At 33.5% G+C, this 16,233-nt stretch overlaps 4 protein-coding genes across 4 annotated transcripts; 3 read left to right on the top strand and 1 right to left on the bottom strand.

Annotated features, from left to right (window-relative positions):
* Positions 1-643: 643 nt before the first annotated feature.
* Positions 644-6,372, top strand: LOC133806724 (enoyl-CoA hydratase 2, peroxisomal-like). Its single transcript, XM_062244815.1, has 11 exons — positions 644-703; positions 830-852; positions 3,069-3,174; positions 3,251-3,321; positions 3,750-3,822; positions 4,039-4,078; positions 4,455-4,524; positions 4,789-4,939; positions 5,494-5,564; positions 5,866-6,039; positions 6,200-6,372. Exons 1-11 carry the CDS (start codon positions 644-646, stop codon positions 6,285-6,287), a joined length of 927 nt encoding a protein of 308 aa, XP_062100799.1. The 3' UTR covers positions 6,288-6,372.
* A 2,336-nt stretch (positions 6,373-8,708) lies between these two features.
* Positions 8,709-11,135, top strand: LOC133804517 (uncharacterized). The gene is made up of 5 exons (XM_062242674.1): positions 8,709-9,027; positions 9,113-9,889; positions 9,984-10,130; positions 10,219-10,922; positions 11,001-11,135. Exons 1-5 carry the CDS (start codon positions 8,806-8,808, stop codon positions 11,104-11,106), a joined length of 1,956 nt encoding a protein of 651 aa, XP_062098658.1. The 5' UTR covers positions 8,709-8,805; the 3' UTR covers positions 11,107-11,135.
* A 35-nt stretch (positions 11,136-11,170) lies between these two features.
* LOC133806723 (uncharacterized) lies at positions 11,171-12,012 on the top strand. The gene is made up of 2 exons (XM_062244814.1): positions 11,171-11,661; positions 11,736-12,012. The coding sequence occupies exons 1-2, from the start codon at positions 11,171-11,173 to the stop codon at positions 11,875-11,877; spliced, it is 633 nt and encodes a 210-aa protein (XP_062100798.1). The 3' UTR covers positions 11,878-12,012.
* A 1,140-nt stretch (positions 12,013-13,152) lies between these two features.
* Positions 13,153-15,405, bottom strand: LOC133806721 (uncharacterized). The gene is made up of 2 exons (XM_062244813.1): positions 15,280-15,405; positions 13,153-15,165 (listed from the first exon to the last, which is right to left on the bottom strand). The coding sequence occupies exons 1-2, from the start codon at positions 15,403-15,405 to the stop codon at positions 13,153-13,155; spliced, it is 2,139 nt and encodes a 712-aa protein (XP_062100797.1).
* Positions 15,406-16,233: the final 828 nt, after the last annotated feature.

Below are 16,233 nucleotides of genomic sequence, written 5' to 3'. Positions count from 1 at the left end.
TAAAATTTACATGTGAGGGAGAGTGTTTGCTATTTTTTAAAGCAGGACTGCACTTTAATTTGTTTATTATTCTTCATCGCAAACATATCGAGAGGAGTGTTATAGTCAATCTCATATTTTAATTTTTTAATCAACTTCCGCCTTTACAAACACATGGCAGTGTTCGTTGTAGCTACAACATCATTTTTGTAAATTTTTAAAAAATTCAGAATAATTTACAATGTCAAAAACAGAGTTCTTAATATTTATTGATATTCCGATTTACCGCTCATATTCAAAAAAATACGTACATGTTTTTGTTTTTAATATGATAAATTATTCAGAATTTTTTTAAAATTTGAACTATAAAAATATTGAAAAAAAAATCCTCCGACATGTATTTTCTAAAACCGAAAATGACTAAAAGATTAAAATAAAAAGGTGTTGTTAGCACTTCAATTAATCTGATATAATTCACTAGAAAAATAAGTATTATAACAATTTCGTAGAAGTTGACAGAGAGTACTGGAGATAAAATATTGTATATGTCTATTATTCATAATAATAATAATAATGTTAATAATGTCTATGGAAGGAGATGCTTTGAAAGGCCGGTTTGGATTATCTATTCTTCCAGTGGTTCGTGGAATCTTTGGTCGCTCTGATGGCGGGATATGCTCCGGCTGTCAATCCTGATCTTCTTGTCTCTCAAAATTTCCCAGAGGTATTTTTTTTTTGTTTACCAAGTGTTTGTAGAAAGTCCCTTGAGGTAGTTTCTCAATTTTTTGGTTGGATCACATTTTCTTAACCATTTCTTTCTCAATTTTTGCTGGCGCGAGATGGATTGCAGGTGACGTTTACCTATTCTGAGAGGTAAAGTTTCAAATTTACGACTTCAATCTTCTAACATGTGATAATTTCCGGGTAAATTTCTTAGTTTTTTTTTTGGATATATGTATGTATATACTAGTGGAAGGGAAGTGATCAAATAAAGATCTAAGTTTTTAAATAACTCAATAGAAATGACAATACACAATAACTACAACTGTGACCTGAGTAACTTGTTTCGAACCTTATATTATCAATGCATGTATATGGAAAGGTTCACCAACTTATAGCTATCAAATTGGTTTAGACAAACATTAGTACATAAGCTAGTAGATGTTTAGTGATTATTTGAAGTAAGTTTTTGTGTAGCAAAACGATAGGTGTAAAGAAATTATTACATGTTGAAACTTGCATGATGGATGGTGAAACTGAAAGCATTTAATCATAACTTTCACAGCCATTCAATAAAACATATATATAAGCATTTTTATTCAGATATATATGCAAGAAAGTTAAGCACTAAACAAGATTTACAGCATTACAAAATCTAATTACGATTAAAAAAAAGGTAGAACTGATTATCATAGATAGAAGATACAATGCAATGTCATTGATGTGTCTTTACTCTTTCATAGTGATTTCACCAGTTTTTTTTTTGGATTGCATACAAGTGAACAAACTTAAAATTTTAGTCAACTATCAAAAATGATTGAAACTAATATACCATTTCATGCAGCCTTCCACTGCTTCAAAAATGAAAAACAAAAAAAAGAGTATTTATAATTATAACTAAATGAAATGAGAGCAAACAACAATGTAGGAAATATTATAGAATTTCAAAATATAAGCTTAGTAGTCTGAAGACCATTACCCTTGCGATTCCAAAGCAATCCAACAGATTCAGCTAAAACAGGTAAAATCGCGAAAAGAACACATCTTCACTGCTAATTTCACAAAGGAATTTGCTTGAGAATGGAAGTCAACTCAAGATGAGGTTATGAAACTATCATCCTAATAAAAATACAATTAAAAAGAAAATAAGAGAACACAGAATAGTCTATGCAGTATAAAACAGCCACATAGTCAAAAAGGGGCAAAGTTTTAAAAGCCTTCACTATTGGCAATTCTCACCTACAATTATAAAGTACAGAAATGTTGCTTATTCACAAGAGTAGTGCAAAACAAACCCAAGATTAGTATTTTAATGGGGACCAAAACTACCAGCATGCCAGCATTGACATGATGACTGGGATCAAGTGCATTGTCCATCAAATTCCAAGTGAAAGGACCAGGATTGACAAAAGATATGCTTCGAATTTCATGGTGAATCGCCTCAAGTTGCATCATTGTATCTTGGAGTTCTTTGTGAACCTAATCAAAGCAAAGTATAAAGCTACCAAACTCTTTTTTTTTCTTGCCCAAGTTATAATACACATGATATATCCATTCCAATCCTACTATACAAAAATAAACATAATTTAATACAAACTTACTTTTCAATAATTATTTGGCACCTCCATTGGTTTATTCAGAGCATAAAGTGATTAACAGGAGGTAGTACCTGGCGAGCTTTAGCTCTGGCAATAATTGGAAGATCCTTTGGCCCTAAAAACCAAATATATATAGACCCATTTCAGATTTGGTCCTATAAAGTTCGAATTTATTCTCAAACTTCAAATTGCTTATCAAACATATCAGACTTAGATAGACCACAATAACCAGCTAAAACCCATTTCCACTTCAAGCACAAAAATCACAAAGGGGTCCATATAAATATAAGACATGAGTTATAAGAGAGACCGATGAAAGTAGGAATGCAAAAATAGTTGAATGCATGGCTAGATGGAGAAGTACCTGCAAACATATATAAAATAGAGAATAATTAACATTTTTGTCCCCAGAACTATGACCACGGTATAATCGTGCCCTTTTAACGATTCGCAATGTTAAAAATTCTCCTAAAACTATGCAACTTACTCTATGAGATTTCTATTAGATTTTGTAAATAATAAAAATTAATTGTTGAACTGGTTCACATGTGACATTTCGTAAATAATATGGATATGACTCATGAAAACAAATATGGACTTCCATCTAAAAACTAATTAGAAACATGTTCTTGTTAATGGTTGAAAATTGTTAAAAAGGGCACACTTGTAAATTGAAAGAGCATAAAATTTTGGGCCAGAAAAAATGGCATTATAGTGTTATATTTATGTGTGTGTGTGTCCCCTAATACTGTAATTTTTTTTGGAAAACAGAGATGCAACGCTCTATGCGCTAAGTATTGGAGCTTGTGCTAGTGATGCCGTGGATGGTGAAGAACTGAAATATGTTTATCACGAGGATGGGCAGAAGTTTATACAGGTTTTACTCATGGCCTGAATTTGATTCTTTATCATACGTTATTCACTCATGGCCTGAATGAATATTTCTTTTCCAGGTATTGCCAACATTTGCTGCTCTGTTTGCCGTAAGGTCTGTATCAATGAGGTCTCTTCTACCAGGATTAGAGTAAGTTATACATTACAGGCATAATTCTCATTAGCTTGTTTACGTAGTTTTCATGTATTAGAATACGAATCCTTGATTATTGCATTCTTCTTAAACTACTAGCCTAACTAAGAATAAGAATTACAGATGTAATAATGATGTTACTGAACTAAGCAAGTTTTGGTATAAGAACTGAAAAATGCATGACCATTCTGGGTTTGGGGATATGTTTTTCCCTGTAACATGTGAACCCCCACCATGTTTTTTCATTCCCAATTCTAAGTAGTCTAAGTAGACATTACAAAGCAAGTAATTCATATTGAGGTGAACTAAGTAAACATGCAACTAGTTTCATTACCGTCTCTACATCAACCAGCTTGATTATTTATGTCTATGTCTGCAAATATGGGAGATAGTTAACCAGGTTTCTCTGATTGTATTGCCACTAGATATGATCCACGCCTTCTGCTCCATGGCCAACAATACATAGAATTGTACAAGCCACTGCCTTCAAGTGGTCGTGTAAGGCTTCTTTCAAACCACTAACCAATAACCATCATGGATAGTATAGAATGTGCTATACTTTTCTTTTACAAGTCAATATGGATTAGATTATGCAACAATCTTCTTGTCTTGCAACACTTAAGTTTAGTATGTTTTGTTATAGAATCAACGAAACCAAGATTATTTTCTTCTTCCGACACTGAATAGAATGTTATTCTTTTGTTGATGATGCAGATACAAAATAAGGTTGCTCTGGCAGGATTGCATGACAAAGGTAAGTATATCTGTTGACAGACTTTTTTAACACTGCATATACATGCATTATGAAGATTATAAGACACTTGAATCTGATATTGCAGTCAAAAACATAGATTTATGCTGTTAGTCAACAAAATAGGGTAATTTCTGTATATTATTTCTCATAAAAAAACATATATTTAACATGTACAAGGATCCCTTAAAAGGGAAATAAATAAAATCAAATAATAATGATAGAAAAAAACTCATAACTGTACCCTAAAAATATGGAACAATAAATTACAATAGCTAACTTACAGCCACACAAGAATAATACTAAAAATAGAATGATTTTCTTACAGATATAAATGTTTGGTGGCTACTTTTCATCTTATCTAATCTTTCTTTTATAGGTAAAGCAGCTATTGTTGAGATTGAAACAAAAAGTTACAATGAGTGTGGTGAATTGTTATGCATGAACCGGTAAGCTAAGCACCCTTTCTAATAAACTGCCACAAAATTCTGATGCAGTCACTTAGTGTTAGTGTGTCCCACATGCGTGAGCAAATTCAACAATATAAGAGCATCGGTTACTCCACTCATCACCAATTGGTTTTGAGATGGAACCTCATGTTACTTAGACCTTTCACCCCTATGCTTATACTTTCTACAATTACTATCCACATCTAGTGTCTAAACTACATCCCATTATACATTGTTACACTTAGCTTGGGTATGATGTTGTAGGTTGACGGTCTTTCTTCGAGGTGCTGGTGGTTTCTCAACTTCATCTCAGCCATTTTCCTTCTCAAACTATCCAGCCAACCAGGTTCCAGCAATTAAAATCCCAGAACATCAACCTTTCGCAGTGTCTGAAGATCCTACGCAACCATCTCAGGCATGTTTCGTTGATTAACTAAGAGCTGGAACTTGCTCATTAAAAAGTGAAAGCTAGATGTTCTGTTTTCAGGATTTTAATCATGGTCAACATGTTAGTGGTCCATATTAACTCTGCTACTACAAGAAATTCCATGTGGGTACACTGCATATTTTGGTTTTTAGGAGAATATAAAAATACACAACTTATCCATAGTCAATCCTATTTCTCATAGGAACAACTTACAATAGAATCCAATTTTTTTCATTGTTTTCATATCAGTAATAGTGCGAAAAGAAGGTCAGACTCTAAGTTGTTCGAGAATAGTATCGTTGAGTTTCTCGACACTTTGTCTTAGGTTAGTCAGTTCTATTTTTTGATGGGGAACAAAGAAATAGAAATACAACTCCGCAGTAGAGTGTCATCTTGATGTGGTAAAAGTCATCCGTTCGAGTCTGATTATCCCTAAATCATGTACTTTTTGCATATCTCCATTTTAATTTCTGTTAATAGCGTTTATTTGCCTTGACTTTGTGAAAGTTCTCAATTTTTTTTTTTTTTTTCTCTCTCTGCAGGCATTACTTTATGGCCTATCAGATGATTACAACCCTCTACATTCGGATCCCGAGTTTGCAAAAGTTGCAGGGTGTGTACAGTGCTGCTGAGCCTCGTTTTTATTTTTAATCACAGCTTTAATCCACCTATCTAATGGCATTTGACTTTGAAGACAGTAATAGTTAGTTATGTTAGTTGTAGAGTTAAACTGTTAAGACTCTTAGTTTGTTGCACTCTAACTGATGTAACTTCTTGGTTCTGTTGCATTACACTCTCCACAAATACAACCCTCGTCTGGCCAAGCTCATTAACAAAGCTTTAGTCAATTTGTTCAATTACTTTCAGACTTGTACCTACATTTGACAAAATATGTTGCTTTTGTGTTGTCGAAGATTTTCGAGGCCGATACTGCATGGATTGTGCACACTTGGATTTGCAGTTAGAGCCGCCATCAAATGCATCTGCAAAGGCGATCCAAACATGGTGAAGAGCATATCAGGGCGATTCCTGTTGCATGTGTACCCTGGGGAAACATTGATCACTGAAATGTGGCTTCAGGGCATGAGGTAGTTAGTGTCAATTATTAGAGAAAAATATCTCATATTAATAGTGTGTGGGTACATTCAACAATATATAAGAGCATGGGTTAACACAACGCAGCACAACAAGCATGAGTTGAATACTAACATGGATTTGAAATATTGGTGCTTCTTTCTATAAATGCAGGGTCATATACCAAACTAAGGTGAAAGAACGCAATCGGACTGTGCTCTCTGGCTTTGTTGATCTTCATAGTTTAACTTCTTCCCTGTAAAAGTAAGGGCTTATCAACTAGAAGCCTTCCCAACCCAACTCTCTTCTTATTACCCACTTGATAAACCCCAAATACACTATTATTATAAACAAAAGAGTTGATATCATCAGATTTTGTTTTGATACTCACATTATGACCTTGGATTTGGCTATGGTCATACTTACATTACTTATGGTTTGTTTAGGTGCTTTCTTAGATGATAAGGCTGTGATTAGATAAAATTTGAGTCTCTATTTAGAAATTTAATTTGCAAATTTTACAGAGAGAACTGCTTTAGTATGTATATAATATTTGACTAATGATATGTATATTTAAAATATGCACAAAAACATTATACACAGTGATGTATCACTGCTTTTTAAAACAGTGAGTCTCAGTTTTAATAAAGTTGATTAATTAGACTAAACTGATATATTACTGTGTGTAATGTTTAAGTGTATATTTTTTGTGCACATATCATTACTTATAATATTTATACTCTCAAAATATGTATATGCTTTTGATGGCCTTTGTAAGTTCTAGGTGGATTTATTTATAATTGTTTTATGTTAGTTTTCCCTTAATTGCCAACATTTTATGAAACAATAATAGTTAATTTTGAACCATAACACACATTGGGATAATGACAAAAATCTGCACTAGATTTGATGGAATGCTCAAATTATTCAGTTTCATAATATTAAATAACAAGTATTATTAGATTAGCAAATTAATACACATTTATATTAGTTTTTATCAAAATTAATAAGGTTTTACTTTTTGGAATAATTCTTATCTAAGCATTTTAATTAACTAAAAAATAACCACAAAAATTATGTAAGACTTTGTTCCCATTCACTATTATGCAATATTTGACTTATCTTTACAAATTAAGAACAAGATTATTATTAGAGAAATTGGTGAAATAGACCCCTTTTATAGTGCATTTTGCACAATAACCTACTTTCAAAACATTTTAGCTAAATGGCCTCTATTTTAAATGAATGGGCATAATTTTACCCATTTACCCTTTCATTTTATTTGACAAAAAAAAAATAAAAAAGAAATTCATAACACTAAAAATCCCTAAACTCCTAAACTGGTCTTCACGCACTAAACTCCTAAACTGGTCTTCACGCACTAAAAATCACTAAAAATTCCAAACTTGGTTTTCCCAAAAACATCCCTAAACTGGTCTCATCGTTCTCTTCTGGTCTTCACGCAGGGGTTCACACATCCCTACCCATCGTTCTCTTCTGGTCTTCACGGAGGGGTTCACGCATCAAAAATCCATAAACTGGTCTTCTCCTTCACGCACGCCGGTCTTCTCCTTCACTCACGCACTCCGGTCTTCTCCTTCACGGCGCCGTCACTCACGGAGACGCAGGTATGCAACCCATCCCTCCACCTCGTCTCTTTGTTCTCTCATTGACCCGATGGGTTGCTGAAATGGAAGATAATGAACTGCAATTTCTTTGAACTGAAATGGAAGATAGGTGGGGATTATATATATTTGAACTGCAATTTGTTTGAACTGAAATGGAAGATAGGTGGGGATTATATTTATTTGAACTGCAATTTCTTTCTCACTGAGTTTAGTTGCTGAAATGGAAGATAGGTTGGGGATTACTGCAATTTCTTTGAACTGAAATGGAAGATAGGTGGGGATTATATTTATTTGAACTGCAATTTCTTTCTTACTGAGTTTAGTTGCTGAAATGGAAGATAGGTGGGGATTATATATATTTGAACTGCAATTTCTTTCTCATGAACTGAAATGGAAGATAGGTGGGGATTATATTTATTTGAACTTCAATTTCTTTCTCACTGAGTTTAGTTGCTGAAATGGAAGATAATGAGTTTGCAGCCGTGTATTTTATTTTGTCTGACTTTTTGGAGAGTATTAGTATTCCCTTGCTGCCTCGAATTATCCTTGACAAAAGCTCTTCCCTTTTTAGTTCCTCCACTTCTTCTTGTAGCAGTGGTACGTACTTCACCACATGAGACACTGTAGCCGGAATACTCAACTTTTTCTGTACATATAAGGAAAATATTTGTTACATTATTATTATTATTTTCTCAAACAATTTGTTACACTATTATTGTCAGCGAACTTTAATTTAATTTGTAGTAGTGACACTAATTTCAATCATTAATTCCATATTAGCTGGCCTAAAATTAGACATGTTTAGTAACACTTTGATTGGTTTCCTGCATTGAATTGTGATTTCTGAACAAATCAATTGGGTTATTTACTAGAATAGGCACAATGCATGACTGAATTTATTAGGATAGAGTATTTGTTTGTATATTTTTCATTAGGAATATATTGTAGTGACAATAAACCTTTGAGCATGGTTTGTGAACGGGTTAAATTGGTTGACTCAGTTTTTGTAATAGGTACTTAATTTTGGACAGGTTAGTTGTAAATTGTTTGTCTCATTCTTTGTAATAGGTATTTCGTTTTGGACTGTCAAATTGTAAATTATTTGTCTCAGGTCTTGCTGAATATTTTACAAGTAGTATTATTACAAGAAAAATGGTGTATGGATGTTCAAGCACTTCATTAGTGGCATCTCCTAAAAAACAATCAATAAAGGAAGTAACAAAAAAGTCTCCAATGACATCGGCATCTCCTCCAACTCAAGCAATAGAAGAAGCAGTTAGAAAGTCTCCACAAAAATCATCTTCTCTTCCAATACATGCAAGAGAAGAGACAAATGAAAAGTATTCATTGAAACCATCACCGCTATTGTCTAAGGTATATAAATAAATAATAGAATGATATCATTGTTGGATAAGTAAGAATAAGAATATAATTGATTCATAATGTTATAATTTTACAGGTGAAATCTTTAGACATACCATCACTAAGACTGATATTGATGGAGAATGAACATTTTACAAGTCGTGTATCTGTAGCCTACAGGATACAAGTGTTGAGGAATATACGATCACTACGTTGTTATGAAGATTTGGAAGCATTCACAGCTTCTTGTTTTGGTCATCTTCTTAAACTAATCGATCTAGCGAAGAGTAGTGGGCAGTTGATACATTTTCTTTTACAGAGGCGGGTACAAACTAATAAAGAAAATGAGTTATGGTTTGTTATTGATAGTCAACCTGTTAGGTTTTCAATGCACGAGTTTGCATTGATTAGTGGCTTTAATTGCGGAAAATCCAATGACCCAAACTTGAGTAGTCTAAGAAAGGGTAATAGGCTTAAAAAAGAGTATTTTAGGGACATAGAAGGACACATTACTCTTAAAGATTTGGAAACTATGTTTGTGGATATGAGTGAAGAAAATCTAGTAGGGGAGTTGAAAAAAAAGAAGAAATACATAAAGAAAAATCAGGATCATTTGAGACTTGTTTTGCTTTATTGTTTGGAAGGAGTAGTGCTTGCACATGAGCTTGCACAACCTATAGGGGAGGAAAACATGGGTATTGTTGAGGACTTTGATGTCTTTAACAAATATCCATGGGGTAGGTTATGTTATAATCTCACATTAGATGGTTTGAAGACGAATTTGAAGAAAAAGTCTGTTAAGTACCAAAATAAGGTTGGTGGGAAAAAAAGCAAAGAATCATACAAATTATATGGTTTTCCTTATATTTTTCAGGTTAGTTGTTTAATAATATATTTGAATGAATTTAAACATCAGTATCTTGTCTTTAGTTTGTCTAATTTATCTCTTTTGATTTTTGGTTTTTTAGGTTTGGATTTATGAAGCAATACTTTTACTTGGAAATTTATTTGCAAACCAAAAAGAAGGAAATGTGACTCCTCGTTGCTTACATTGGGAAGCAAAAGAGCCTGAATACAAAGAGATTAGTCAGGCATTGAAGCTTACTCATGGAAAAGTAAGTCAAAATTACCATTTTGGTGATGTGTGAATTTAATTTTAATATGGGTAAGGTAAATTTAAGTCGTTATATGTTTGTTTGACAGATTGACGTACATCATATCCTCCATGCTTCTAAGTTAGAGAAGTGCCAACCATACATGAAGGATTTTGAGTTATTGAATGATAAAGCCGATGACTTGATTGATACCTTTGTTAAAAAACTTAAGGTTTGCAGTCCTGTTTTGAGTGAATACAATAAGGAAGAAGAGAAGGTTGATGTTTCAGATGATAAAAAAATGTGCCCTTCAGCTTCAAATGTTAATCCAAATCAAAATTCGGGCAATGTGATAAAGTTATGGGTTGATTTGGAGAAGAAAATGAACACTCGTTTTGATGAGTTGATGAAGCGACAAGATGAAATGGACTCCAAATTGGACTTGGTGTTATCAATGATGGTTCGTAGTTCTGGTTGTAAATCTAATCAACCTGAGTTTGAGTTGGAGGCTAAACATAATGGCATAAAAGTTGATGGTGGTGAGTGCGGAGATGCATATAGCTATGTCACTCCACCTACTTTTAATGGTGATGATGTTGTTTGCAATAACGAAAATGAAGTTGAGGTCACATCTCCTCATCCTAGGCCAATGAGAAAAAGGAAACGTGCTCCTGCCCTAATGACACCATATACAGACCCAACAAAAAGGAGAAAATTTAGAAAAGGTGAAGGGTTCAAAGTTGATCCATTTCGCAAGATTGACGAGCACAAGGAAGAGGCTTTTATGAAGTGGTTCAATGAGAACAACACAAGGTACTTTAATTTAATATTTTTCCTTGCATTATGATTGTCTTTACATGCCTAACACAATTTAAAAATTGATGTGTGTAGCATGTTAATTAACTGTGGAGCCGGCAGCTACCAAAGGAAATACTTCGAACAGTTATTTACCCCAGCAACATGGCTGTCTACTGATGTTAGTATAATTGTATTTTAATTTTACTTGTTCAAATATTATAAATGAAAGTTTTCTTATGCTACCCTTTAAAATGATATTACTAATGCAGCATATAGATGATGCTTTATGGGGCATGAGAAAAAGGTCACAAAAGTATCATGACCTCTTTGATCAGAATGTCGCCATTCTTGATGAATTATTTTCTCAGTGGCTTTGCGGACATTGGGAGAAGTTCAATTTAGGTAAAAATTACAAGGACTTTGTATTTGATGATGTTTTTATTAAGTATGTTAATGGTGAGAAACCACTTAGAGGAAAGGCTTGGGAGAATGTTCACACACTTTACGCACCACTAAATATCGAAGGCAAACATTGGGTATCTTTGGCAGTCAAGTTGGAGAAGTGGGAGATTGTAGTGTTTGATAGTAATATAAACCTCACACCTGAGCGAAAATTTATCAAACACTTGGAGCCTTTTCGGTGCATGCTACCGTACTTGCTTCGTCAAAGTGGTAAGTTTATGGGTCGTCTTCACAAAATTCCTGAGCCATTTACATGTCGAAGGTTGTGTGACATTCCTCAAGACCAATCCAGGTACTTCATCCGAACATTTGTATGTGATTTGATTAATTTTGACTTAGTTATATAATTGTAATTGCTTTATGCAGCGGAGATTGTGGAATATTTGCCATCAAGCATATCGAGTTCGACATGTGCGGGCTAAACATGAATTATGTTCACGATGACAATATTGTCTTCTTTCGGAAAAAAATGTCATGTGAAATCTACAATAGAGATTGGGATCCATAGTAAAGGAAAATCTGGAATTGTATTTTGTTTATGTATCAAACTCTTATAGTATGACTTGTATTGGATATTTATTAGCAAAGGCAATGGAATTGTATTTTGTTTATGTATAAAACAGTTCTGGTATACCACAAATTGTTATAGACTACTTGTGTTGGATGTTTCTGTTTCAGACTTCTTTGTGTTATATTTCAACAGCCTGTCTAAAGATTTCGACAGCTTGTTTATAGTATTAGAACAACACTTACTCATGTAGAATTGGATCTTAACTCATTATACATTTTTGACAATTAGCCATGACTTTCGACTGCCTGTCTAAAATTTCGACAACTTGTCTAAAATTTCGACAACTTGTCTAAAATTTCGACTGCCTGTCTAAAGCTTTCGACAGCTTGTCTAAAATTTCGACTGCCTGTCTAAAGATTTCGACAGCTTGTCTAAAATTTCGACTGCCTGTCTAAAGCTTTCGACAGCTTGTCTAAAATTTCGACTGCCTGTCTAAAGATTTCGACAGCTTGTCTAAAATTTCGACTGCCTGTCTAAAGATTTCGACAGCTTGTCTAAAATTTCGACTGCCTGTCTAAAATGTTTGAAATGTCTAAAACGGCTCCAATAACACAATAAAAGAACATATATCAAGGATTGAGTGGTAGATAATCTATTCATTACACATTTTTGACAATTAGCCATGAATTTCGACAACTTGTCTAACATTTTATAAAGTTAAAGAAAACTTAATCTTTATGAGATTATGATGATTACAGATTGAGTGGTACATATTTCAATCAAACTACTATGATGATCAAGGATTTAGTGGTAGATAATCTATTGAGGTACTATTATGATGATTGTGTTTATAGTATTAGAACAACACTTTATCATGCCGAATTGGATCTTAATTCATTATACATTTTTGACAATTAGTCATGACTTTCGACAGCTAGTCTAAAATTTCGACTGCATGTCTTAAAACTTTCGACAGCTAGTCTGAAATTTCGACTACTTGTCTAAAAATTTCGACAGCTAGTCTAAAATTTCGACTGCCTGTCTAAAACTTTCGACAGCTTGTCTAAAATTTCGACTGCCTATCTAAAGATTTCGACAGCTTGTCTAAAATTTCGACTGCCTGTTTAACATGTTTGAAATGTCTAAAAAGGCTCCAATAACACAATAAAAGAACATATATCTCAATATCAAACCAAGTCCAAAATATGAAATCACACAATATTATCAAAACATTAACACATCAAACCAAGTCCAAAATAAATTGAAAAATAATCACTTCTTGCATGTGGTTTTGTTGTGCCCATAACATCCACAATTGGAACACTTCCGTTGCTTTTTTCCCCCATCAACATCAGAAACCTTACCCTTTACTTTCTTTGATGACGATTCAGGTGCAGAATTACTCTTCTCCTTTGGAAACTCTCCTCTCGAAGGAATTCGTTTATTCTTTGGTCTCCCTGGGGGAATTAACTTAACTGGTTTGATAACGACTTGAGACTTAACCTCTTCTGGAAGAAGCCATTCTATTTCAGGTGGTAAAGGGTAAATAGATTCTGCATAAGCCATCCTCCAAAATTCAGTCGTGTAGAATTTTGAGCATAGACTATAAACATCTACTCCACGATGCATTGCTGTAGCGATTCCATGAATAAATGGAATCTTATCAATGTCAAACTCTCGACATGTACAAGAATGTTCCTCAATATTAACTAGACCGTCTAGTGGCTCACCTTTAACATGGAACTCACTTAGATTAATGGGTGTAACTCTCATGTACCTTGATTGTTCGTATCTTTGTCTCATTATATCTTCTGCGTCAACTGTAAGTGGTGTTGGACAAGAATTTGCATTTGTCCTTCTCTCATAGAACCATCTGGAGAGTGTAGTGATAATTTCCTCCAATAAAGGAATGATGGGCCATTCTCGAGCTTCTCTAAAAACTTGGTTCAATGACTCAGAATTGTTGGTGGTCATGATGTTGTATCGATTACCATGGAAATGACATTTGGACCAGCTTTCAAAAGATGCATTCTTCAGGTATGTTGCCAGACTTGGTTTTTTTGTAGAAATCTCAGCAAATAACTTTGTGAACTCTGAAACTCTGTACGCTTTTGCCGTCTTCTCAAACAACTTTTTCAAACCTTTACCACTAAATTTTGTCTTTATATTTTGTCCAAGATGCCACATACAAGCTCCATGGTAAGCATTTTTATATACATTTCGAACTCCCTTTATAATGCTTTTGTGTCTATCAGATATAAACACTAAATCAGTAGTATCAAGCACTTGATCTCGTAAGCATGTCAAAAACCAATTCCAAGATACATCATTCTCAGAATCAACAATACCAAAAGCAAGAGGATAAATTTGAAAATTTCCATCTTGTGCAGTTGCAATGAGTAAAGTTCCTCCAAATTGGTTTTTCAAATGAGTTCCATCAATAGATATAACTTTTCTCATGTAACGAAAACCTCTAATGGATACTCCCAAAGACAAAAATAAATATTTGAATTTCTGTTCTTCATCAACAATTAATCTAGTGTACGTACTAGGATTAGACTTTTGGACCATGTACAAGTAAGATGGGAGTTTTGGATAACTGTTTGCCGCTGAACCCCTTATAAGTTCATGTGCGCACTTTCTTGCCTTCCATGCCTTCCAATAACTACACTTTACACCAAGATTCTTGTTCATCTCATTAACTATTTGTGCTGGATTTGGACCTTTTTTCACACCTTCATATCTCGCTTTCAAGTGCTCTGCAATAATAGAACAAGTTGCTTGTCGATGATGATTTTGTCGCATTTCTAAAGAACAAGTGTGTTCATTACAATGCTTGCGAATAACAAACAAACCTGTTGCACATGTCTTTGTCACACGAATTCTCCACATACAATTGGGGTCAACACAAACCAAAACCACTAATTTCTTATTTGATTTTTTCACTTTGAATTCAAAGTTTCGTCGTATAGCAAGCATGTGTACTTTCATCTTCAACTCTTTCTTATCCACAAAATATTGACCAACACAAAAAACATCTTCATCAATACTTGTTGCATTTGAGCTTGGTGTACTACTAACATGACTTCTTTCATTACAATGATCACTAGGGGATACACGAGGAAGTGGTAAATGGTTATCTTCAAGAGTGTGAGGTGCAGAACTAGCATCAGGAACATTACATATGTATGCATCGTCAAAGGAATCATCAAAAGTTCTATTTTCAAGACATGGGACATTCAAATTTACCTCAACAAAACCATCATCAATATTGTTTCTTTCCCCCTCATCATCATCATCATCATCATCGTCATCGTCATCGTCATCGTCATCATCATCATCATCATCATCATCATCGTTGTCGTTGTCGTTGTCATCATCGTCATCATCTAAATCAACATTGTTATCATCGTTTAAACCAGCATCATCAAAATCATCATCAGTAGAAATGTTTGCAATAGAATCAATATTTGTAGTAGAATCAATATTAGTAACAAGTTTATTCTTAATGAGCATATTTTCCATCTTCTTGATCAAACCCACACATAACGGAACCAAATCGCGCTCTTGCCATGTAAAGAAACTAACAATGTCTCTACTATTTTTTATTGCAATTGGTTCAATCTCCACCATTGTTGTTATCTTGTAAGTTAATTCTATATCGAAGAGGTTGCGATTGATTTCTGTAACTTCATAAATATGTTCAACTAACTCCTCATAAGTTAGGTTAGTTTGTACCAAACTTGATCTTGATCGTGGGCCATTTGAAATCCATTTCCACGAGTCCTCATTCTTTTTCCACATTCCATCACATAATATTACAATATTTTTGAAAGACATTTGAAAAATAATAATACAATAAACAAATATAAATCATTGATATTACTTTGATTAAAAAGTTATATAAAAAAATGAAAATCAAGTTGAAAAATCTAGAAATTCGACAACCTGTCTGATAATTCGACATCCCGTCTAAAAATTAGACTACCTGTCTAAATTTTAGACAGGTGGTTGAAATTTTAGACAGGTGGTCTAAAATTTAGACAGGTGGTTGAAAAAATACGACAACTGGTCTAAAATTTAGACAACTGGTCTAAAATTTAGACTCCTTGTCGAAAAATTAGACAAGCTGTCGAAAAATTCTGGGTTTTTCTATCTCGAAAATAACCGAAACCACCATTAATTTTTTCAGATTTTCAAGTTTTAACCTCCATAAAACTCCAGAAATAAACCTAAATCCTTACTTATACTTTCAACATACTAAAACAATCATTTTGCATTTTAAATCTACAAAAACAATATAAAAAATCTCATATTTTATAAAAATAAAAAAAGCTTTATAAACCAACCTTT

This window comes from Humulus lupulus, chromosome X (assembly GCF_963169125.1).
Source record: "Humulus lupulus chromosome X, drHumLupu1.1, whole genome shotgun sequence".
Classification (NCBI taxonomy): domain Eukaryota; kingdom Viridiplantae; phylum Streptophyta; class Magnoliopsida; order Rosales; family Cannabaceae; genus Humulus; species Humulus lupulus.
This window is presented reverse-complemented; position numbering and strand designations above follow the sequence as displayed.